General features: G+C 32.0%; 1 protein-coding gene across 1 annotated transcript; it reads right to left on the reverse strand.

Annotated features, from left to right (window-relative positions):
• Positions 1–9,345: 9,345 nt before the first annotated feature.
• LOC140433162 (general odorant-binding protein 83a-like) lies at positions 9,346–21,435 on the reverse strand. Its single transcript, XM_072521208.1, has 7 exons — positions 21,372–21,435; positions 19,114–19,205; positions 17,302–17,430; positions 14,839–14,874; positions 14,595–14,706; positions 11,019–11,086; positions 9,346–9,451 (listed from the first exon to the last, which is right to left on the reverse strand). The coding sequence occupies exons 2-7, from the start codon at positions 19,183–19,185 to the stop codon at positions 9,434–9,436; spliced, it is 435 nt and encodes a 144-aa protein (XP_072377309.1). The 5' UTR covers positions 19,186–19,205; positions 21,372–21,435; the 3' UTR covers positions 9,346–9,433.
• Positions 21,436–25,686: the final 4,251 nt, after the last annotated feature.

A 25,686-nucleotide genomic window follows, 5' to 3' on the forward strand; every position in this document is an offset into this window, starting at 1 on the left:
TCGTAAGCAGCAGCTAGATCAATGTAAGCTACCGTAGTTTTTATATGTCGTTAAAAACCAGACTCTTTATGTGTGGTAGATGAGTACTTGATCTGTGCAGCTGCGATGGGAGCAGAAACTAGCCCGTTCTATTAGTATGCTCTCCAGAATTGCAGTGATTAGTCTATTCACGAGTAGCGTCATAAGTAATTTGTAATATGAGCTTAGCAGCGCAATCAGGTGGTGGCTGTTACCACATTTTTTTATCATCCTATTGTAAGGGTATTAAAAATGTAAAACGAAGTTTTACAATAAATGTTTGTAGAAAAAAGACATAACCGAATCCAACCCAACATCAACTAGTCACCGACTTACTTCATAAGAACTATCAACTGACTTGATTACAACGGTATATGTTAAAGACACTATATTCTTGCAAAATAGTAAAAATAGAATATGTTCTGATAAGAAACCAGTAATTTTTGGGTTAAAAATTTCCTCTTCACGTTGACTGTCATATTAAAATTAGTAATGGATTCAAAAGTTACTTGATGGAAATTAATTTTATCTAACAACAAAATACTGAAAACTTTTGTTTTTAATACTTTCAAAAAATTTATTATAATATATTTTTACTACATCTGTTTCGGCCAGAGTGCCTTTCTCAAGTGATCTATTTTTGGTACGTGTTTACACTTTATAGTCTTTAACTGAATAAGTTGAATAGGATAGAACTGTTTGCCTTAAGTTAGTCATTCAGAATTATGTGTTTATTTTTTAATTTGTTGATTTCCATACATTCTAATAGGGATAGATTTTTAAATGTGAAGAATTTGTAAATTCGTCATTAAAAGAATGATTATTATCTAGAGGTGGGTGTAGTGTAGCGTACGTAGAGTCTGTTTTTCCATTATTGAAAGCCCTTTTGTGCTCTGCTATACGTTTGATAAAAGTTCTACCAGTTTGACCGATGTCAGGTTTTGGACAGTCGCCACATTTAAGTTTGTATACACCGCTGTGTAATTGCTTTTTTTTGGTGTAACGAGTCCGTCACTTCAATAATTCTCTAATCACTTTTAAATAAAATTTTAAATCAATTAATATTTCTTAATTTGTAATTTCTAAGTTGGTATTAAACAGCGACTCTAAGCGGCACTTTTGGCAGACATGCTTATTCGGCTAGGAATTAGCACTTACTCTGGTTTGAATTTTTGGGAAGATAATTTCTCTTAACTAAAAATATAGGCGGCGGGTTAAATTTGTTTTAAAGAACATTAATTTTTGTGGTGAAGAAGAAGATGGAAAGGTTTTAGTTTGTTTTGTAGTGTATACCGTTTGATTTATAGCCACTCATAGCCGGTAAGTGGATCCAATGATCATTAAAAAGTATAAAAACGATTAGCCATTTTGATTTATAAAATATTGTCATTTTTCCTTTGATAGTGGATATATCTATCTATCATTTCTCACATTATTTAATTAAGAAATATTCTGGATTTAGATATAATAATGATATAAAATCATATCAATTTTCTATTTTATTTCTCAGCCTTAAAAACATATAATTATCTATCTTTAAAACTATCTATTATCTATTAAGACTATCTGTAAAAATATTCTGTCTCATACCGGTCTTTTATATTCTAAAATAAATCCAGAGCATACTTTTCGTTAAAATTATGTATTTAATCAGTCCATTTTACATAAAATATTCTCAAACCATGCGAAGGTCACGTTATTTACAAAATCATTAAAGCTTTTTGCTTTCATACAAGCTTCCCAGTAACTTTTTGTAATATCTTTCAAGGTTAATAAACCTTGTGTTTTTCCCTACTTTTTATTAAGAGTAAGGAACTCTAACACAAATGTTCTTTTTAGCCTACTTAAAAAATTAAAATCCAGAGTCAAGGATTCCTTATTTTTATTTTTTTTTTTTGGTTCATTAGAAGCAAAAAAGAATTAAGTTTTGGATTTGCACCTTTTCCCGTCACCCTTAGCTGTTCCTTCAGAGGTCCAGATCTTTGTAAGACTATTTCCGAACAACTTCATGAAACCAGCTGGAAAGACCTCCCTCATTTAGAGGGTGGAACATTGTTCATTTTTATTAAGCTGTATTCATTAATTTTAATACTTTCTTTTTTATAATATTTTTTTTAACTTAAATAATACTATTTTATTTAATAATAAAGACCCGTCATTTTTTTAAATAATACTAAATAATACTTAAGGACTAAGTGTCAACTACAGGTTGAGGTTTTAAATCCTCCCTATCAACTCTGTTATACGGTGTTATGTGTATATACACATTTAATCAGAGAGTTCTTTACTAATATTTTATTATTATATATTTAAACCTTTGGGCATCTATCCCTTCAGGATAGTGTCCTTATTACTTGATTAGAACATTTAATTGAAAGCCGAAGTACAGAGTTACATCTCTAGTAGGCAAGTAAATTACCGCTTTTGGGTATAGTCATTAAATTTTTTCTTAGAATTTATTATTTGTAAATTCAGATCATCAAGGATCAATTTTGTATAACCAGAGAGTGTTTTTAACATATAAGTAACTAGGTTAACTGTACATAAATGGTGGTGGGTAGCATAAAGTATTACACTGTATATTTTAATAATATATCCATATTCAAATATTTCCATTAATATGTTTTCCTTTATTTCAGCAAACAGCTTTACAAGATACCTTGTAAAGTATATGTTAATACTTTCCTGGCACCCAATCACATCTTAGAGCAACTTCCATAGTTTATCACTTTCATTTACTCATCCGTAACTCATCCGTAAAAAACGCCTTAAGACCCTGCAGGAGAATGCGTTCCCCAGAGACCTCACCACCAAGCCCAATTACGTTTCACTTCCATACTATCATGAAAGTCTTTCTGGAGATATCCGAAATCTCATCCAACGGTCGGTTGAAAACATCCATGTGTCATTTAAAGTACCCAACAATTTGGGTCAACACATATCTAATTCCAAAGATCCCATCAATTATATGGATCGGAGTGGAGTGTATAGATTAAAATGTTCAGATTGTAACGCCTCTTACATAGGTAGAACATGCAGATCACTATCCTCACGTTCTCTAGAACACACTAAAAGAGAAAATACTTCCACTTTCTCTCAACATCTTAAAGAACACAAACACACCCTAAATATCCCAGAAGACGTTTCACTTATTCACAACATCCCCCAAAAAAATTTCCTTAAATTAGACTTATACGAAGACCTTGAAATTCTCAAAGAAAAACAAAAAAGCCCAAATTGCGTCAATCGTCATGTATCCTTCAATCGAGACTTCCTCCCTCTCCATCGCCAACTATTTTCATAATCTTCACCCCCTACTCACTTTTACAACAAAAATCTACATTTATCACTATTTGTCCGCCAAATACTCATCTTCTTTAAACCACTCCAAAAAACTTTTCTGTTTACACATCACACTCCCAATCAGTCCTTATCACTCTCTAGTAAATCCAAACTTCTAGTCCGACCCACTATACCTTTGTTGTCCATACTTCTTGTCGGCACCTCCAAACCTTATACTATTCTTCATCTCTTTCAAACTAACCTCTCAGTCTTCATTTCACTCTTCCACACAACCCTCCTAGGGTTTGTTTGCAGCTCTCTGGGGATCTCAGCCTTCTGTATTCTTTCCGTATCCTACATTTTTTCAAAAACACTATAAATTTCTTATTTTTCACTCAATTTCATCAGAGCCACCTTAGAACCATTTCATTTTCATAATTGAGGTTTATATACACCTATAACATCACCAACTTATAACTTATCTCTCTATATTTCTCATGTACCTAGTGTTGCTTTATGACAGATAGGGCCTTTCTTAAGTTATAAGTTGAGTAGTATACTTACAACATACTTCTAAACCATGTTCCAGCCATCAAATTCTGTTTATTTTAGACATTAGTTTAATGAACACCTTAAGACCTTCATATCCATTAAGAATTAAAAACAAATCACAGAACTTAATTACCATTAAAGCTGATCCCATAATTTTTGCTTTACTTAATTCTAACAGAGCCAACCCACAACCATTCCATTTTCACATTTTGGACAATTATACACCTGCAAATCATACAACTTGTAACTTATCCTTTTATAGTTCCCAGGTACCTAGTGTTGCTTATGACAGATAGGACCTTTCTTAAGTTATAAGTTGAGTACTATTCTATTAACTTATTAAAAAAACCATGTCCCAACCATCAATTTCTATTCATTCCACATAATAGTTAAAAAATAAAACTTCCATACCACTTAGTCTGTTAACACCCTATCAGATATTTACTTTCATGTACTTACAACTTAATTATTTTTACATTTACCAGGTACCAAATGTTGTTTTTTGACATACAGGGCCTTTTATAATCAAGTTATAAGTTAAATTTCACATGACCATTATACTACAAAAGTTGTATCTCATTCATATAAGAACACTGTCATATTTTAAATATATTCATTCATTTTCCACCAATATTAAACAAAATTTCTATAACTCAACCTTCTACATGTGTCTATTTTCTATTTTCCAAGTACCAAATGTTGAATAAACATAAAGGGCCTAAATATAAAAATCTCTTTTTCATTATACTACCACACACATGCATAGTTGGTTGCCTAACTATAACCACATTATCTACTCTCCACATTTCACCTCATACACATAAAAATCAATTTTTTAAAAAAACAACAACATTGATGGTTGATACTGTTATATTATTTAATATCAAAAAATCTATTACTTTAACAATTTAATTAACGTTGGCTTTTGTCTTAAGTAGACACATACAGTTATATTGACTACTCTGTTACTTGTTCCGTCCTAACTTGTCAACATTGTCATTTCAATCAGTTGCTTCCATTAAGTCCTCGTAGACACACCGTCTCAGGACTTGCAACTTCAACGTGGAGTCATATGTCGCCATGTTACCTAATCCAACGGTAACTTTAGCATCCTAGCAATTTATATAATATAATGTAAAACAAATGTAACTAAATTTTTGTCAACGGGTTTTTACCCATGTATTTAGTGGCTACACTCATGTGCACCTAGTAAGTATTAACCACACTTTTCATTAACCTTAGTCAAAATTTTAACTTCACGTTCTCTTTAATTAAGTGGTTATATATTTTATAGGACACTGATGATGGAATAATGGATTCCGAAAACGTTTTGTCTATAACAACCCATTTGGGTTTTTAAAAATTATATACCTTTTACAAAGGATTTTTAATAAAATTTTTTAATATATGGTATACAGCCAAATACAGGAACGTAGATTCCTTGTGGATTTCATTTACATTATTTTTATATATTTTTTATTACCTCATTTTACGGGCATGCAAATTGGCCGAATCCTCTTTTTGAGTGTCAAGTAGTCACTCTCCGGCACATTCTGCTAGCCAGCTTTAATTTATTTGTATTTTGTTACATTGGCGCTTTGTTGCAACTTGTAACATTATCCCAAAGACTTTTGTGACATTACACATACCCATTTTTGTTACATTATATATATTACACATACCCATATACACACTTTTGTTACATTGGCTTTTGTTGTTTTTAATATATTTGTCCAAGTTGTTGTTTGTTCTAAAAGCTGGTGTTATTCCTTTTTGTTGATATCTTGTCTGTATATCTAATCGAGCAAAAGGTACTGGGTTTTTTTCTGTTGGTGGAAATACTAATTTTAGGGCTTTCTTATGTAGTTTTTGAATCAAAATTTTATTTATTTTGTGTTCGTTGTACCCATTGTTTACTGCTATTTGCTTAATGATATTCAGTTCTATCTCGAAGTTATTTTATGACATGAGAATTTCTATTATTCTATGTAACATGCTGTGGTAGGCAGCCAATTTATGTTGTGTAGGATGGGATGATAAATTGTGGATAGTCATGTCATTATGGGTAGATTTATGAAATACGTAGAACTCATGTTTGTTTTTAAGTCTGATAGTTTTAAATCTAGAAAATTTATGGATTGATTTTGTTCTGTTTCTATTGTGAATTCAATAGGACTATGGAGTAAATTAATGTATAATAAGAATTGGTCCAGTTAGTTCCTGTAAAACATACCAGTCAATCGTCTACTTATATCCAACAATACAAAAACTGTTTGAATATGGGATGTGTTGAAATCTTTGTTTCTAGAGAGTCCATAAAAATATCTGATAGCACTGAGCTTAGAGTATTACCAATATTATAAGTCCTGCACTGTTATTTGTATATATTTGATTATTAAATTCAAAGTAGTCCTGGTTTATGCAAATTTTAAGAAGATGTAAAATTTCAGACGTCATGATTGGATTTGTAATATTATGGTCTAAAAGGACTTTTACTAGAGCAACAATTTCTAAAATAATTTCTAACAGTTTTTTTGAGTTTATGTGATGGAGCTGTATAAAAAGAAACTACAGGTCTTATTGGGTGATTAGGTTTATGTAGTTTAATAAAAGAGTATAATTTAGGAGGCTGTGGATTCATCATGTTGAGGTACTTCTATATATATATATATATATATATATATATATATATATATATATATAAATATATATTCAGGAATTCTACAGTATTCACTGCCTTTCCTTGCTCAATCGTTTTCATCCCTCCCTGTTGTTCCATTCTTCATCGTTTAGGCCTCTCTTACTCATGGCGTCGTCTATTTTGTTCCACCAGGATTTTCGGGGTCGTCCTCTTTTCCCCTTCCTATGGAGCTCCATTCGGTTATTCTCTTTATCCTTCTGCTGTCGCTAGTTCTTTTTACATGTCCATACCACTTTAGTCTTTTTTGTTCTATATATGTTAATATTGTCTGTTTCTATTGAAGTTCTTTGCTTTATTTCGTCATTACTTCTCCTATCCATTTTTGTTACTATGTAGCATCTTCGCAGACATTCCATCTCTGTTGCTACTATCTTACTGCTGTTTTTCTTGTTTATGATCCAATTTTTAGCCCCATATGTCATAATATTTCGCATTAATATTTTATAAATCTGTGTTTTTGTCTTCATGTTTATGTGTATATCTCACCATACTGAGTTAAGTTGTCGGATTGCTATTCTTTGTTGTCCTAATCTTTGTGTAATTTCTTAATCTGTTGTTGTCTTTGTCATGATTATAAACTCCAAGTATTTGAATTTATCCTTTCCTTTTATTGTTACGTTGTCATCAATCTGTAGATCTTCTATATTTTCTTCACTTGTAGATAGGTACTCTGTGTTCGCGAGGTTAATATCTAGGCGAGCTTTGGTATATTCTTCTTGTAGTTTCTTCATCATGTAGCTGAGGTCGTCTTGGTCTTGTGCAATCACTACTTGATCGTCTACAAAGCTTAACGTAATAGGTATTCGTTCCGCACCGGTACTCCCATGCCTTCGCATTTTCTTTTCCATGTAGTCAAGGCTTTCTCTAAGTATATTTTGAATAGGATTGGAGATGTGGAACAACACTGCAGGAGCCCTTTTGTTGGGATGAAGTCTCCTATGATTCTTGTTCCCATTTTAATGGAAACTTATTTTCTTTATACAGAGCTTTATAGTAGCTTCTATGAGTTCCGTCTGTATTTCTAATTTATACATTGCCTCTCATAGTTCTGACCTTAGTACAGAGTCATACGCCTTTCTCAGGTCCACAAATGCCAAATGTATATCTCTATTTTTTGCTTTTTTTCCAACAGTTGTTCCACTGTGTATATGTGGTCTATGCATGATCTTCCTGCCGTGAAGCCTGCCTGATCCTCCCCGATTTTGCCTTTTATGCTTGCTCTATCTTTTCTTGCAGTATCTTCCCATATAATCTTCCTATTGATGATATTACGCTTATTCCTCTGTAGTTTTCGCATGGTTTTCTATCTCCTTTCTTAAATATAGATGTCATATATGCTTCCGTCCATTTCTTTGGGAGCTGTTCTCTATTTATGGTTTTCTGAAATATCCATTGTATCATTCGGTGTAATTTTTTTGATCCGAATTTTATAAGCTCAGGTGAGATGCCTCCAGGTCCCGGTGCTTTCTTATTTTTGATTACTTTTATGGCCGTTCTCATTTCTCTATCTGTTATTTCTATTTCTTGTTGTGGGATCTGCTTCGTCTTCGCCTGTTTTCTTTTCCAATGAATTGTGGTCTTTGTTCTGTTAATAGTTCCTTGTAATAGTCCTTCCATTCTTTGTCCTGTATATTTCCCAGTTTAATTTTTTCTTTTGAGTTTTTTTTCAATCCTCTCAGTACTTTCCATGACTCCGAAGTTCTTGTACCTCCTATGTATGTTTCAATATTTAAGCAGGTTCTTTCCCATTCTTCATTATTTTGTTGTGTTATTTGTTTTTTCACTTCTCTATCTTTTTCTCTATATTCTTTATAAACTTCATCGTTGTTTGTGGTCAGCCATTTTCTGTATAGTTGCTTTTTTTTTCAATTATTCTTTTTGTTGGTTCATTTATTTTATAATAGTGCTGTTTATTTGTTATATGTTCTTTTTCTCCAAGGGCTTCGAATGCTGCTTGTTTTATACTCGCCTTTATATGCTCGTATATTTATTCGATGTTGCCGTATCTAAATTCTATTAATTTTTGGTCTAGACGTTGTTGATATAGTTCTCTTTTTGATTGTTCTTGAAGTAGTTCTATATTGTATTGTTTTTCTCTTATAGTATTCAACGATTCTTCTGTAGAGGGGGTCTTGTTATGTTTCCAATTAATGCCCATTTTTGCTGTCAGTAGTCAGCTGAGGTATTTCTGTTCTATTGAATTTAATATTGATTTTGTATTTGGTTTTGATAGTTTTTCGTTGGATCTTTGTTTACTGTTTCAATATTTTAATTATTTAAAAATTCTATTGTTTTGTTATTATATTCTATTTGATCTATAACAATAGTAGTGTTACTTTTGTCTGCAGTTGTAAACACTATGTTCTTTTCTATTGATTTATTTTTAATTGAGAGACCTGGTTATTTTTAAAGAAATGGATTTTATTTGTTTGTAGCTTTTCTTCCATTGTTTTTGATATTACGCTAATATTGTTGCTATTCTAATAACAGCAGAAAACCAAATTCACATATAGCACTAATAACTTACTATTAATAATTAAACTCAACACGATATCAAAACTTTTTAATCATTAACAGATTGATACACTTTACATTTATATTTCGGTGTTGAAACTGTGAAAATGGCAAATTAAATTAAAAATAAGAAAATATGCAATTTTTTGTCTAGTACTTGTGTATATGGTATGCACTAAAACATATAAACAATGTTGTTTTATATGGTATAATTATATACAGAATAAGGGGGAAAGGTTGGAAAGAGGGAAAAAGAAAATTATAGACAATAAAACAAGTTGTAATCATTTTGAATTATTTTTTTATTAGTGCTTTTAAATCTCCCATTGCTATGAAATTGTTAACCTTGTTTTCTTAAGAATAATTTTAGAACCATACGTAATGCTAAAAATAATATAAAAAAAATTAAATTGGTCACTTGGTGTTATAATTTTCTACGTAATACAAATTATGTTATACCTAAATTAGTATCCCATATAAGTGATAGTCTATTGGCGGGATAGGACAGCAATACATTGGATTACAGTCCTAGACAGTCGGAATATGGACCTGTATTGCACTTTCATTGCATTTAGTGGGGAAATCATTATGTTTAAGAAATGGTATTCAGGCAGAATATTTATGTATTTATTACATTATTTGACACGAGAAAGCTTCTCAAAACAGATGGAACACGTAGAAGTCGTGGAACAGAAAAAGAAATATGGAGAATCATCAAAAGACAAAAAAAAAAGAGCTGGACGAACGAATAAAATCTAAACACATTTAGAAGGAAACATGAGCAGACTACTTTCGATCCCTATTTGCTAAAGGTGCCGATAATGAACCACCAACACCAGAGGTGACGACAAACGAAGAAATAAATATTGAGTAGGAAGAGGTAAAGGAAGCATTAAAGAAATTATAAAATAGAAAATCACTAGGAGAATACAACATTAGAATACAACAAACCCCCATATCTATGCTTCGTGGACCTCAAGAAGGCATTTGAACGTGTCAAATTAAAGGATGTTATCGACTTATTGTACGCAAGAGAAATACCTATGGGAATAATCAAAACGATTGAAAACATTTACCAAAACAACACAATGAAAGTAAAAGTGGAAGAACTAACCGACCCTATTGAGGCTAGCAAAGACAGGGAGATTTCCTGAGTTTTCTATTTTTCAACCTAATTATGCATACAATAATAAAAGAAGTAAGAACTAAAAAATGGTACCAAATAGGAGAAAAACAACTTAAAATAATCTGCACTTTTACACAAACTCTCAAAAAGTGGAGACGATTTTCAACGTATGCTGCACAAATTTAATATAAATATAACCGCCAGAAAATTTAACATGTTAATTTCCCCAAAAAAGACAAAATGCATGGTTACAACAGCAAATTTACTAAGATGTAAATTGGAGCTGGAAGGTCAGATAATAGAACAAGTGATGGAGGTTAAATATCTAGGCATGACATTATCTAGCTACCGAAAGCTCGAAACTGAAGTGGAAGATCAAGTGCTTAGAGCAAACAGACGTTTAAACTTTCAACTTAATTTTTAAGTCTTTTGAATAACCCATTATACAACGCTAGACCCAGAAACACCAGAAATTGTCACAAATGAAGAATTTAATTATAAATGTGCAGGAAGTTCGTAAAATTCTTGAAAAGCTGAAGAACAGAAAAACAGCAGGTAAAGACGGACTACCAAACGAATCACTGAAATATTGCGGAGCAACAATGGTAGAAAAATTATTAACAATAATTAATAAAATTATAAAATACAATTAAAATATCGTAAGAAGGGAGAACGAGCGAAGTAATTCTATTATTCAAAAACGGTGATAAAAAATAGACGGAAACCTACAGAAGGATAAACTTGTTAAATACTGTTTATTTTTTTAAAATTTGTGACTTTACTTAGAGACAAGGAATGAATTTTATTTAGAACTGTTATACTAACCTTTTCATCAATAGTTCTCTGGACGCATTTTTGCATATTCCAGATTTTCAAAACAAGATCATCACCAGCTGAAATTGAATAAATAATATAAATATTTCCTAAACAGCGCTAGGTATTTACATTACATTAATGAGAATCGAGAAACAATTGTATACAGTCGATATTGGGTTCATAGTAAAGTAAAGAAGAATATTTGAGAGAATAAGTCTAAATCTTAATCCGATCGACAAATCTCTTATACCCAAAACATTTTTCATTTTGGAAAATGCGTATCTGTCACGATCTGTTCTTGATTTAATTTTTTTAGTATAGTTGTTGTTAAACTTTACATGTATTTAGATCCAGAATTTCCTTATCTTCCTGGACCATCTCTTCCAGCTATTTTGCTAATTACAAGCCATTATATGTGCCTTTCTAAAAGTCATCCACAACCGAGTTTATCTAAAGATGGATTCAGATATTAGTGATACACAGATGGGGTTTAGAAAGAGACTAGGTACTCTAGAAGCTCTCTTTGGTTTGAATGTTCTTACACAAAGATGCCTAGATGTTGGTCAGGAAGTACATGCATCTTTTATCGATTTTCAAAAAGCGTTTGACAGATTACGCCATGATAAGCTAAGAGAGATTCTTGAAAGAAAGGACACTGTACGAGTTGGAAGAACAGTAGAAGAATTACAACGATTACTTACAAATATAAATATTGCCTGCAACAATTATGGCATAAGTATCAATATCAAAAAAAACAAGTATATGGTCTTCAGTAAGAACAAGACACAACCAGCACATATTAGTATAAACGGCATTCCAATTTAAACATCAGAGATTGGACCCACACAAAAGGAAATGAATTAATTCATCAATCCCAGAACAGAGAGAAATTTGCCATATTCATCACCGATCTCAACAGAGAAGGCACTTAGGAGGAGGAGGCATTCAAATTGAAAAAGTATCAAGTTACAAATACTTGGGGACTTCAATAAAGGAAACTGGAGACCAAAACAATGAAATAAAAAGACGTATCGAAATTGCAAAGGCCACCTTCATAAAGATGAGGAAATTCTTCTGCAACAGAGATATAAGTATCCCTCTACAATTAAAAATGCTAAGGGGCTACGTATTTAACACGCTATTATATGGTGTAGAGGCCTGGACTCTCAAACAAAACAAAATAAAAAATATTGAGTTTCGAGATGTGGTACTACCGTCGAATGCTGAAGATAAGTTGGGTTGAAAGAGTCACAAACTTTGAAGTAACGCAAACGATAGGAAAAGACCCAAAAATTTTGTCAACGATCAAATGAAGAAAACTTGAATATTTGGGTCACCTGATGAGAGGTGACCCAAATACGCATTACTTCAAAACAAAATGCAAGGAAAAATAGAAGGAAAACGGAATCCAGGCCGTAGAAGAATGTCATGGATGCGTAATTTGAGAGAGTGGTTTGGCTGTACCACTAATGAACTCTTTAGGTCAGCTGTAAACAAGGTAAGGATAGCCTTGATGATTTCCAATCTCCGATAGGAGTGGCAAAATAAGAAGAAGATATGTGCCTTTATCAACAAGGTTTATTCATTTTACTATTAATTAATTCAGCTTCTATTGACAACTAACTATATTATTGATATATATTTTGATTTTTCACCTTTTTCACCTATATTGTTATTTTATATCACACACTAGCAATCGAATTAATAAATTTTGTCGTTATTAATTTGTTTTTAACGTTTATTCATTCACTTAGTTCGGATACCTGTATCCATATAATTTATTTACGGCCTGTGATGGTCAATAGTATTTCCTTTGTAAAATTCTGATCTTTTTGTATTGTTGTCCCTTTGTATAATCATCTTTTAAACCATATTTGATTTAAAGAAATATTTTTTCCCTAAGATCACAACACCCAATAGTCAATAAGGTACACGCTCACTGTCATCAGCTGTTAACTTCGGGCACCTCAGTCTCCATAATCTGGGTTCCTTCGCACGTAGGTGTTATTGGTAACGAGAAAGCGGACCAAGCGGCGAAAGAAGCTAATTGCCCTGATCATCCAGTCGAAAGGATACAGCTCCATCAGGACCTAAAATATCTCTTCAGGCAATCAGTCTTGGAAAATTGGCAAGATCAATGGAGTAGAAGCACATCCAAATAACATCAAATACAACCAATAATTCGACCACTGCAAATTCCCATACAAAAAAGAAGAGACAAAACCATAATCAGACGAATAAGAATAGGACACACTCGTCTCACGCATGGTTACCTCATGAGTTCTGGAAATCCACCAGTCTGCGAACGCTGCAACAACACGCGGCTTTCCATACAGCATATCCTACTTGAATGCAGTACTTTCAGCTCCACCCGACGACGGCATAACATTAGTGGTACCCTTAGTGATATACTTAGTTCACCTGGTTCAATGAACTCTTTGATTATTTTTTTAAGAGACTCTAAATTATATAATTTAATATAAAATATTTACGAATTTTGTAAAAGTACCAAAACTGTAGCTTAATCATATATTGTAAATACCGATTTTGTCTGTTCCCGTGTCAATGACCATAGTTGTCGAGACACGTAAATTTAAATAAAAAAAAAAAAAAAATATTTTTTGTTCATAGAATTACGTTGCATCTTTTACGTTGTAGATCATAATGAATTAGAAATGTCTATATGATATTCTCCACATTTATTTCTTGTTTTATAGATATATTTTACCATAGTTTACTTCCTTTTTTCCTTTATATATCGTAATATACATACTCTATTCGAAGAGGAGAAACCAGTGTGTTCTAGACTGAGCATATATATCCAGACTCCCTTTCTAATGTCCTCATATGCTATATAGAGGCCATGATATGTTCAGAAAGCAACAAACTCAACTGAGTTTTTGTCAATTTCTTATGTACTTTTTCCATCTCTTTTCCACATTTTTTCTTGAAATAGTATTTTATTAATTTAGATTTACAATCAAAATCATTTGATTCTGAGTAAGTCTTATCTGACTGAGTCAGATCCTGATTGAGTCTTATCTGAGTAAGTTATCTTTACTTAAGCTAAAATGGACTCACAAATGCTACATATTCAAGATCAGTATTTTATCATTCTTATCTCGCTTACATCGTTTGTTTTTTCTGCCTATTTTTAGTTCTTTCTATATATCTATGTACTTTCTGCCCTGGTATCCGTTTGTGATTTAGATTTTGCTGCTACTACTTTTATTCCTTTTCGGCACTACATAGTTTCGAGTATCTGTGTCCGACCTACTTTCTTGCTATTGTTTATAAAATGTACTCTCATCTTTTAGTTTTTCTTAATCTGCGTTGGACCAATACCAACGATTTTCCAAGTATCTTATTAGCAGTATATATACTATTGAAAAACTTAGAAAAACATATCTTTAGTATATCTAATAACCATTGTATTTTTAGCTAGAAAATGATCTTTGACCCTGTAATATTTTAGTATGCTTCCAAATAATTTAAGATGTGTCAAATATCATTAATATTAGTAATTCTTCATAACTGATTAAACTAACAAGAATAATATACACATTATAATAATTTTAAACTTACGTAATTTTCTTGCCTCTTCATTACATTTCATATAGTGAACTGCATCTTCCTTATGCATATCAGGTATGTAATAAAACATTTTTCTTGAATCCAAAACAAGATCTTCATGTAACTGAAATATAAATTATTTGCATTATGTAAAATTCAAAGTAATATATGTATATATATATATATATATATATATATATATATATATATATATATATATATATATATATATATATATAATAAAAATTATACTCACTCCCATAATAACCATCCAAAGGCAGTAAGTATATCTCTGAAACATAAACATAAATACTGATTTTAAAATAATATAACTAAAAAAATGTAGTAATTGGTACTTAGATAGGATTGAATACGAAAGAAGGGTATGTTTTTATATTAACGTGGACTACCAAAAAAATATTCTTTTAATAGTTTCTTCTTCTTGTAGTGCCTATCTTAGGATGTTGGCGACCATCATAGTAATCTGTATTTTGCAAACTGCGGCTCTGAAAAGATTTGTGGTTGTTGTGTTGAACCACGTACCATTTTATAGCCAGAAAATCCTTCGCCTTCCTGGTCCTCGTTTTCCTTTTACTTTTCCTTGTAGAATTAATTGCAGCAACCCATATCTTTCGCTGTTCCTCATGATGTGACCGAGGTGTTTTGGCCGTTTATATTGTGGTTAACAGCTCTTTTTCTCTTTGTATTCTTAATAAAACGTCCTGATTAGTAACGTGGTCGGTATAGGATACCTTCAGGATTCGACGATAAAGCCACATTTCGAAAGCATCAATTTTCTTGCAGGTAGAGAGTCCACGACTCAACTCCGTATAACATTATAGGAAAGATATAACATCGTAGTAACCTGGTTTTTATGGGAACTCATAAATCATGGCAGTTCAATAGGTTAGCCATTTTTTTAAATGCAGATCTTGCTTTGTCTATCCTACAATTTATTTCTAAAAATTGGTCCCAATTTTCATTGCATTGATTGCGTTTCTTTCAATTTGCTGTTCCTTCTTAGAGATAATTATACATTTTATTTTCTTAATGTTCAGTGAAAGTCCATATCTCTGACTCACTTCTGTGATTCTATTCGTTAACTCCTGGAGGGCTTAACCAGTGTCAGCGAATACCACCGTGTCATCCGCGTATGTGATGTTATTAATACATTCTTCGTTAATTAAAATTCCGGCTTTAACATCTACTGCTTCTTGAAAGATTTCCTTTAAGTATATGTTAAACAGCAAGGGTGATACTATACATCTCTGTCGGACCCCACGTTTGATTTTAATATCATCGGATTATCCTGCATCTGTACAGATAAACAATGTTTAATTCCAGTGAAAATTTCTAATAATTCTTAGATCACACGTGTTTATTTTAATATTTGTTAATATCTTCATCAGCTTGTCGTGTTTTACTGTATCGATCGCTATATGGTAATCAATGAAGCATGTATAAATATTGCAATTTACATCTCTACATATAGCACTTGAAATAGCACTTGTATGCTAAGGAGAGCCTCTCTCGTACCCACGGTTCCGAAAACCAAACTGTGTACGGCTGATTTTGTCTATATATCCTTTGATGCATGATTTTTAGAAATAACTTTTAAAATGTGGCTCATTAAGCTGATGATCCGAAAATTATTGCAGGATACGGATTTTATGTTCTTTTGTAGAACAGTAAGAGCAATAAACGTTGACAATAAAGTATGGCGTTTAATTAATGGTATAACTATGACAATTCCGAATGTATGTCAATAACTTTTATAATACCAACAGTCTATCGCATAATATTAGATGCAGACAATACTTAGAAAGCCATAGCAATATATGGATTATTACCAGCAAAAAAATATAGTCGCATATTCACAACTGCAAGATGAAGAACTTACTATTTGGAAAATATCTAGGATTACAACTTAATTAATGCTTTTTACAATGAAACGTGAACTCATTTAGACGTACATCTTGACAGACGCTATGAAAACGAAAACACAAAAACTTAGAATGTCAATATAAGCAAAATTCTCAAAATTTAGTGGCTTAATGATTTATATATACGAAAAGAACAAGGAATAAAAAAGATCTCATTGGAGGTTCGTTGATTAAAAGTGTATAAGATAGCAGATCTACACTTGAGTGCAAAATAATCGACTCAACATTATTTTGCAAAAGTATGTCTCCTATTTCAATCTAAGAAGTGTAAATTTAAAAATATTTAGTGTACAATTATTAACCTCATTATTGAGTTTTAAAAAAGTTTTGTTTTTGATAAATCTAATGACTATTACAAATAAATATTGCAACACGTAGAGGGGGATCAGAATTTGGACGCACCGGATGGAGCAAAACCAAAATACTTTGAGAATTTTTGATTGCCTTGTTATGACTTAAAAACTTATTGTCAGCTTTATTTTAGGACTCTAGCAACAAGATAAAGGCAAATTGTTTTATTTGGATCTATACTTTACCAATAAGACAACGAATCTATTCAAAAGTTTTCGATTCATTAAATATGCCCCACACAATAGTGTGCTAATTTGGATTTTAGAGATATCGTCTATTTTTAAACCAAAAAAGATCATTTTTTAGAAATATTTGTTTGGTTCTAAGGTACTCAAAATAGCTTTATAAAAAATTGATTGATTGACCTATATTTCTTAAAATTTTTTAAAGATTTTTCATATTTTCTGTTTATTCGATATACCGACCTTTATAGCGATATCTTCAGGAAAGCGGCCGTTTTTCATTTCTTCGATAAGAGCTTCACTAGCTCCAGTAATTCTTTGGCACCTGTTATGAGATTCATCCATCACTTCTTGCAAATGTGGTCCAAAGTCCTTAAAAAAAGGTATTATTGTTTTTTTCCTATGTCTTATAAAAGTGACACCATTATATTATATAGTAATACGGTACGCTTTATTAAAATATCTGTACAATATGAAAATAGTAAAATATTAGAATGTCAAAAAGCAAGAAAGAATATCTTTACAGTTTATTATTTACAGAATTTCACACAAAGTCAATAGAGCTAACGGATGCAGCAACAAGAATGATTCCCAAAATAACAAACGAGGAATTTACTCAAGTTCTTTAAAAAATTAAGACGGGTAAACTATTTAGGCCAGATGATATTCCTGGAGAAGTATGCATAGTTTTAAACCAACTTTAGAGGAACAGGTTGTCTTACAGATTTGTTTAATAGAACTAAAGAAGATGCCAAACCAAGCGGGATTTGTACCTAGCAGTGACACTAAAGAACATTTTTTAAACATAAGACAAATTGTAGAAAAAGCCAGGGAATTTAACATACTATTTATAATATATTGACTACACCAAAGCGTTCGACTGTGTGCGTTGGCAGCAATTATGGAGCATTCTCGAACCAATGGATGTACCACATCATTTGATCTACTTAATAAAAAAAAATTACTACAATAACAGCATCCAGCTCATGGTGATAAGTGAATTTAACGATTGTTTTGTGTCAACAAGGGTGTAAAACAGGGGTGTGTACAATGCCTCATGTTCTTTAACATATACAGCTACTGGATTATGAGACATTCTTTGGAAAACTGAAAAAGAGGAATCGCCATCAATGGCACCAAAATTAATAACCTTTGGTGCGCTGATTATACCACCCTCATCACTCTATCTAAAGAAGAATAATTATAAAAACTTATACAATGAGTTGAGAAAAAAAGTTAAAAGTCGGTATCCAGATTAACAAATAAAACCAAAATATTGATAATAGATAGCCAAATAATTTAAATATAAGGATCATGGAAATGGTTAACAATTTCACTTATCTCAGCTCCATAATAACAAACCAAGGGGATGCAGTGAAGAATATAGCAAAAGAATTGCACTGGCAAAGTTAGCTATGACAAAACTTACAAAGAATTTGGAAAAGTTATCGTTTAATACTTAGCATCAAAGTAAGAACAGTTGAAAGTCTAGTATTCCTTACATTTTTCTACGCATCTGACTATTGAACAGTAAAACAAATAGACAAAAAGAAAATATATGTCTCTGGTATTGCTGGCGCAGAATGCTAAAGTGTTTGGGACTAAAAAAAAGAGTTAATTTATCCACCCTCCAACAGATCTAAATAAAGAAGAGAGAAACGTTATTAGCAGACATGATTTAGAAATACTTAAAGTGGGGGCTTGATTTATGCGAAAAGAAGTCGAGGGTCAAAACCTCTATCACAATCAATAAAAATAGCGGACGATCAAGACAAATGAAAACTGATAGTACAAAAGATTTCGCAAAATCAAGATGCTTGAAAACAAGCTACCCACTAGAAAGAAGGAGGAATAAAATATCAAGAATGCTCGAAATCAGGACAAGGAACTTTAGGAAGAAGACAAATGTAAATGAATCAAAAAATGGTACTGTAAATTGTATATACGCTTAAATTTTTTTAAGATAACTGTAGTTTTTTATTGCTATACATTTCTATATATCTTCAAGTTTTTTATTGCTATACATTTCATTAATTTGTTATACAATTTACTTACTTTTTTGTCCAGTTTGCAGTTTATCATTACAATGAAATAAACAAACCATATAATTGATGCTACAAACTTCATTATGGTGTTTTATCTGAAAACTAAAAAAAAATTTTAAAATAATCATCAGTAAGCTATAATAGTAATAATAAGAATATGTCGGCAATACAGCGTTGAATTATTGGTTGACTTCAGGAAAGATGTTTTTCAAGTCTAAGGGTTTTCTACTTGCTATTCAAGATCAGGTTATTCCAACTAAAAATTCACTAAAATATATTGTTAAAGATCCTTAAGTCCAAAATGACAAATGCCAATCTGGATCCAGGCCCAAGAAACCATCCAACATTTTATTGGGAGCTGCCAGGCGTTTGTCGGAACTAATTATAAGGAACGCCCTGACTCAGTAGGAAAAATTATCGACCAAAAACTAGCTGACACAGTGGGGGATCCTGGGATCTTGGGAAACCTGGGACTCCAAACCGACCATCTTCCTTTATATCATTGTGTACCCGACAGAATACTTAGAAATGACAACTACAAACTATACTGGGACCGCACTATGTTCACAGACTAACCAGTAGCATATAATAGACCGGAACTCATCATCATCATCATCATCAGTAGCTCCTTAAACCTTTCTGCATCCTGGCTTGTTCCAAGATTTTCCGCCATTTTGTTCTGTTCCTTGCTTTGTTTTTCCAGTTGGTAATCTTAAGTGTTTTCAGATCTTGTTCCACTTATTCCATGTATCTAAGTTTGGGTCTTCCCTTTGACCTTCTCCCTACTGGTGTTTGCCTCATTATATGTTTTGGTGTTTCAGTCTCCAACATCCGTTCAACATGGCCCATCCAGCGCAGATGTCCGATCTTTATGGATGTTACGACCTCAGGTTTATTGTATGCTGTGTATAGTTCAAAATTATATCTTCTACGCCATATGTCCGGATCTCATACTAGTTAATAAACTTACTAGGCAAACAACACTTATTAATGTGGCGATATCAACACCAAGAATTTGCGTGTTAAAAATAATAAAAAGATCGCCAAGTACAGAGATCTAGAATACAAATTGGTAGACAATGGGGAATGGAAAGTACCCAGACAGTACCTTTTATTTTATCTACTACTGGTGCTATTCCCAAAAACCTCCTCGAGAACATGTAGCTAAATGAACATCTATATCTATATCTATATCTATATCTATAAGGCCACAAACAAAGCTGTACTCCTCGCGACGCCCAGATACGTACGAAAATTTTTGGGATATACTCCAGCATACCAAGTCACTTCATCATTCAATCTTCGCTTATCCACTGCTGGACATGGATCTCCCTCATAATTTTCCATCTATTTTGATCTTGTGCCTCTTGCATCCAATTCCTATGACAACGTTTTAGATCGTCAGTCCAACGTGTTGGTGGACGACCTCTACTTCGGTAGGCATCATCTCTTGGTCTCCATTCCAGTATCCGCTTTGTCCATCTATTGTCTGTCATTCGAGCCACGTGACCTGCCCAGTTCCACTTCAGTGTTGCTACTCTCTCTACTGCATCAGCCAAGTCACTTAGGGCTCGATAAAAAGAAAAGAGTCCCACCAAAGCTTAATCCTTTTGATCCTTTAGGTATCTGGTACGAGTGAATTTTCCCCCTAGAGGGAATGTGAGCCATATGGCCAAATCTGCATAAATTAGCACTTTGAGCCAAGCAGGCTCATAGTATGGTTTACAATCTTCCTCCATTCCTGTTTTGTCTTCACTTTTTTTCGATTTGCTCTATCTGATCATGACTCTATCTGATCCTAGGTCTTTTTTATCTTTTTACCAACTATTGTAGTGATTACAAAATCTTTGGCATTCTAACTTAAGTCATTCCTTGCACATGTCCTATCCATCTAAGTATTTGTGGTCTTACTACTGCAGTTACATTAGGCTCCTTAAATAATTTTCCGATCGCCCATAGAAGAAAAACATAAAGAAGGAGATTAAGTTAACTACATAAAAAAATAAAAATAATACAAACCACTTATAAGAGGCATTTTATGAATACTTCATAAATAGAGAAATGAGCGACAAAATCATAAAAAGATGAAACATAGTTTTTCTGTTGTTTAAACCATGGTATATAATATTGGTAAATTATAAGACCTTACAGCACACTAAATACAGTAAAAATCAAAGTAATAATAAAAAGACTTATAAATTTGTTAAAAAAAACACCATATTAAAAAAATAGCACCACAGTTTATTTAAAAAATTTGATATTACTTACAAGAAACTCCAATTCAAAATATTCTTACAGACTGACTGTAAATATACTATCCTGCTCTTTTTATAGTCAATGGTAACAATGTTTTATAGGCTTATAATTAACTAACCTACAGTTTAATTGGTTGTACAGCGATATCTTTAAATGAAGACATTGATGGACATATTGTCTGATATTAAACTTTTAGTTATTTTTTATTAATAATTATAATATTTGTTCCAGGAGAGAGATAAGAAAAGATCAGACCGAAGCAAAACTGTCATTATTAAAATTTCATATTTATTATTAAAATTTTTTGTTATTATGTTCCCAGTTGCCATTAGTGTTGCCATTGCCCAGAAATATCAAAGGGGTTCATGTGATCTAAGTCTACCAACAAATCGACCTTGTTATCGCAACTTTGTATACACGAAAATCACCTTAAGAGAAACACCAAAGTAGAATAGTAAGGAAACAGTTAGAAACTAGTTCATTTCTCACTTTTTCCATTAGTGTAAATCTGCAGCTTCTTTTCCAAAACATCATTTCTATTGTATTTACCTCGTTTTGCATTTTTTACTTGTCACTCATGTCTCTGAGCCATACAGTGAGCAGATTCCCACTACTGTGTAAAAAATTTGATGTTTAGTTTTGCTTATAATATCGTCGCTTTATATAATCGAGTGTAATTATCGTGTTGTGATATTTCCTTTCTTTATTTTATTTATTTTATCCATTTTATCTTATACTGTATTTGTTAAAGTTACCACCAAGTATTTCTATGTATTTGTTTGTTGTTTTATTGAGCGGTAATTTATTTTTAGGTTTCTGCGATGTTTCCAATGATTATGTATTGCGTTTTACCATAACTTGTTTTCAAACCTCAGCTTCAATATTCTTCCTTCTGCTATTTTATCATGTACACGGTGTCATCTTTGTCTTTTACTAAACAATGCTGACGAAAACCGCTATGTGCTTCTACAGTTCCCAGCTGTTCCCCCATATTTTCTTTAATGATTTTTTTTATACAACCTACTCACAGAAGGTATGGCGCATATTTTCCTAATATTAGGGTTTTTTGTTTTATTTATAGAGCTTTAATAGCACATTTTTTATTCATTCGTTATTTTTCTTTCTTATAAAAAGGTTGAAGGGACGTGTTATAGCAGTTCTGCAGGTATGTCTTCAAGGCCAGTTCCTCGGTTATTTTTTATTCTTTTTAGCGCATTTCTTATTTCATTTTTAGATTTATCGGCAACTTGTGTTTGTGTATCTCTTATTTCGTAAGTTGAAAAAATATAGATACCTTTTTTCTTGTAATAACTCTAAGTAATATTTTAACCATTCATTCATTGGTAATGGTTATATCTTTTATAGGTATTCTGTATGAAGTTCCTCAACATTATAAATTTCTCCCTTTTTTTGAGCTTCCCAATAAAGCTATCTATATAGTCCACACGGGATCTGTTTTGAATTGGATATTTTTTATAGGAGTCTATGTTTTTGCTAAAAGCACTTTAGGATGTACCTTATATCAATAATTACGATATGCGTTATTTGAAAAACTTGTGCTAAATTTTTTATTTAACAAATTCTGAAAAAAATTAAAAATTTTAACTTTATGTGCCCATATTTTTGCCTATACTCGAGAGATATTGCTCGTACAAAAAAAATATATTTTATAACAATTTTTCTGCAATTATTATTATATGATGTATGTCTGTCATTTTTCCTTCCAATTTCTTTTTATCTTCATCTGTTTGATCTTCATTTGTTTTCCTTGTTTATATTTCGTTTTTGATACTAGTCGCAATCTAAAAGAAAATAGAAAAATTTACCCTCGTTACAGTTTATGTTTATTAAACTGCTATTTCGTACGTATATCTTTGTTCTCTCTAAATATTGGTCTAATCCACAGGTGGCTGTAAAAGCTTGTTCAGCTTTGCTTAACAAGCTTTTATAAAAAGTACAGATTTATAACAAATTAAAAAATACAGACTTAATTCTAAATGACCAACTTGAGTTAAATAGCTCTCCCCTCTTAAATTTATTCAGTTAATAATTCTAAAGTGTAGACTCCTAGTAAAAATAGATCACTTGTTAGGACAAGTTAGTCTTTGATTATTGTATAGTAGACCATTTTAAAGGTAATTACTTTTTCTTCCTATTTAATGTAACAAAAATTACCCAAAACTAGTGTGAGTGATACTGTGGATTCTAAAGACTACTACTAAATGTCATTTTGAAGTGGAGGGATAAAAGTCTTTTTTTTTTTGTAAAACAACGCCTATATCTGTACCTCCGTGGAAGAAAGTTCTGAGGCAAAATAAAATCGTTTTTGTTTTTTTGCTTTGTTTTTTGAATTTATTTTGTATTGAAAATATTATTTTTAACTTTAGAAAATGATATTTTGATAGAAAATGTAATTTTAAACAACTTTTCTGTAAATTTATATGTATTGTAGTTTCTTCCTAAAGTACATAGTCAGTAGCCTAACGGTAATAATGGATACCTTAAGCCTTAGCCTTTTTAATTACCTCAGTCACCTTCTTATTAAGTTGTTTTTAGTTGGCCCCAAATTAACTCTATATGATTAAAACACAAAAATAATAAAGGTCTCAATACAGTGTGTCCATACTTTTATAAGCCATAAGCCTTTTATAGTCCATAGCTATGGTAAGATGTAAAGGAAAACTATCGCAACCTATCAAATATGAAACAGGCATTAGACAAGGAGATTCGCTGAGCCCATTAATATTTAATCTGATAATGGATGAAATCATAAAGAAAGTTAAAAAAAGAAGAGGATATAGAATGGGAGAAAAGGAAATAAGGATAATATGCTACGCCGACGACGCCATAATAACAGCCGAAAATGAAGATAACCTACAAAGATTAATTAAAGAATTCGAAGATACGGAGCTCATATACAACATGGAGATCTCAACAGAGAAAACTAAAACGATAGTGATATCAGCGAAACCGAGACAATGTAAACTAGTCGTAAATAACAAAATAATAGAACAAGTGACGGAAACTGAATACTTGGGAATAAAACTGTCAAGCTACGGAAAAGTGGAAGAAGTACAAAAACAAGTGAACATGGCAAACAGAGGAGCAGGATGTCTCAACAACACAAGCTGGAGAAACAAATACCTCACAACGGAAACGAAAACCAGGATATATAAATCAACAATAAGACCGATAAAGACGTACACAGCGGAAACAGGAGCAGATACGGCGAAAACACAAACACTACTGGAAACAACAGAAATGAAAGTCTTACGAAAAATAACAAACCAACCTCTAACAGACAGAGTAAGAAGTGAGGAAATACGAGCGAGATGTGGTATAGAGGACATAAACGCGTGGACCAAAAGAAGAAAAGTGAAATGGAACCAACACATCGAAAGAAGAACAGAAAATAGAATAGTACGAATAGCAAATCGCCAAATGGAAGAAGATCATTGGGACGACCGAGGAAAAGATGGCCAGACAACGTCAATTGAGGCTAAAAACCGAAGTAAAACAGGCATTAAGCATATTTATAAAGTAGGAAGAAGAAGAAGAAGTAATTTATGCCAAACCTTATCAAGAGCTTGACTTATATGTAGTGGTACTATTGAGCAATATTTCTTTTCTTCTAATGCGGAGTTGATTCTATGGGCTATTCGGTGGCTTTGCTGTATAGTTAGTGTTCGCTTCGAAATCTAAACTGATAATTTGGTATTCACTTTGCATTTGTAAAGTCTGGATCTATTCCTTTTATTAAAAGTTTTTCTAGTAATTTGGAGGTTAGTAACAGACTGATAAGTCGATAGGATAAGACTTCCCTGGTTTTATACTTTCCTTGGTATTATTTTAAATATAATATATTATGTATTACCATATTACTATGCCCTTTTCGAATAATTCTTTGCTGGACCTAATTCCAGGTGACTTTTTGATATTTAGTCTTAAGATTTCCTTGTTAAATTCTTTTGCCGTTGTTGGTCTTATTGGCTTTACTGATAAATGTTTTGTTATAATTAAGAATTTCTTGATCTTCTTCATTGTTGTCTGGTTGAAATACTGTTGCTAAATGGTCGGCAAATGTTTTGTTTTCTCTTTTTCAATTTTTTGTGTACATTGGTTCTGTGTGTATGTGATTTTTCGGGCTAGTGGGATATTGTTTTAGGTTTTAAGAATAATACAATTGGGTTCCACATCAAATTGTCGCATTAGTGGTTTTTCGCAATTTTTAGTTGTTTTTAATTCATAAGTTAAGCGATTATAAAACGTTTTATCCAATACTTCGCTTAGTGTAAAGAATATGAGGTAAAAAGAAAAACACATTAAG

This window comes from Diabrotica undecimpunctata, chromosome 2, assembly GCF_040954645.1.
Source record: "Diabrotica undecimpunctata isolate CICGRU chromosome 2, icDiaUnde3, whole genome shotgun sequence".
Lineage (NCBI taxonomy): Eukaryota > Metazoa > Arthropoda > Insecta > Coleoptera > Chrysomelidae > Diabrotica > Diabrotica undecimpunctata.

What these genes read in the sequence shown, in the direction of transcription:
- LOC140433162 (XM_072521208.1), bottom strand. Translation starts at nt 19,185, where the DNA reads ATGAAGTTTGTAGCATCAATTATATGGTTTGTTTATTTCATTGTAATG. An exon ending in TTTGGATGGTTATTATGGGA is followed by an intron (nt 14,707 to 14,838) that starts GTGAGTATAATT and finishes TTTATATTTCAG; the next exon opens with TTACATGAAGATCTTGTTTT. An exon ending in TGAAGAGGCAAGAAAATTAC is followed by an intron (nt 11,087 to 14,594) that starts GTAAGTTTAAAA and finishes ATTCAATTTCAG; the next exon opens with CTGGTGATGATCTTGTTTTG.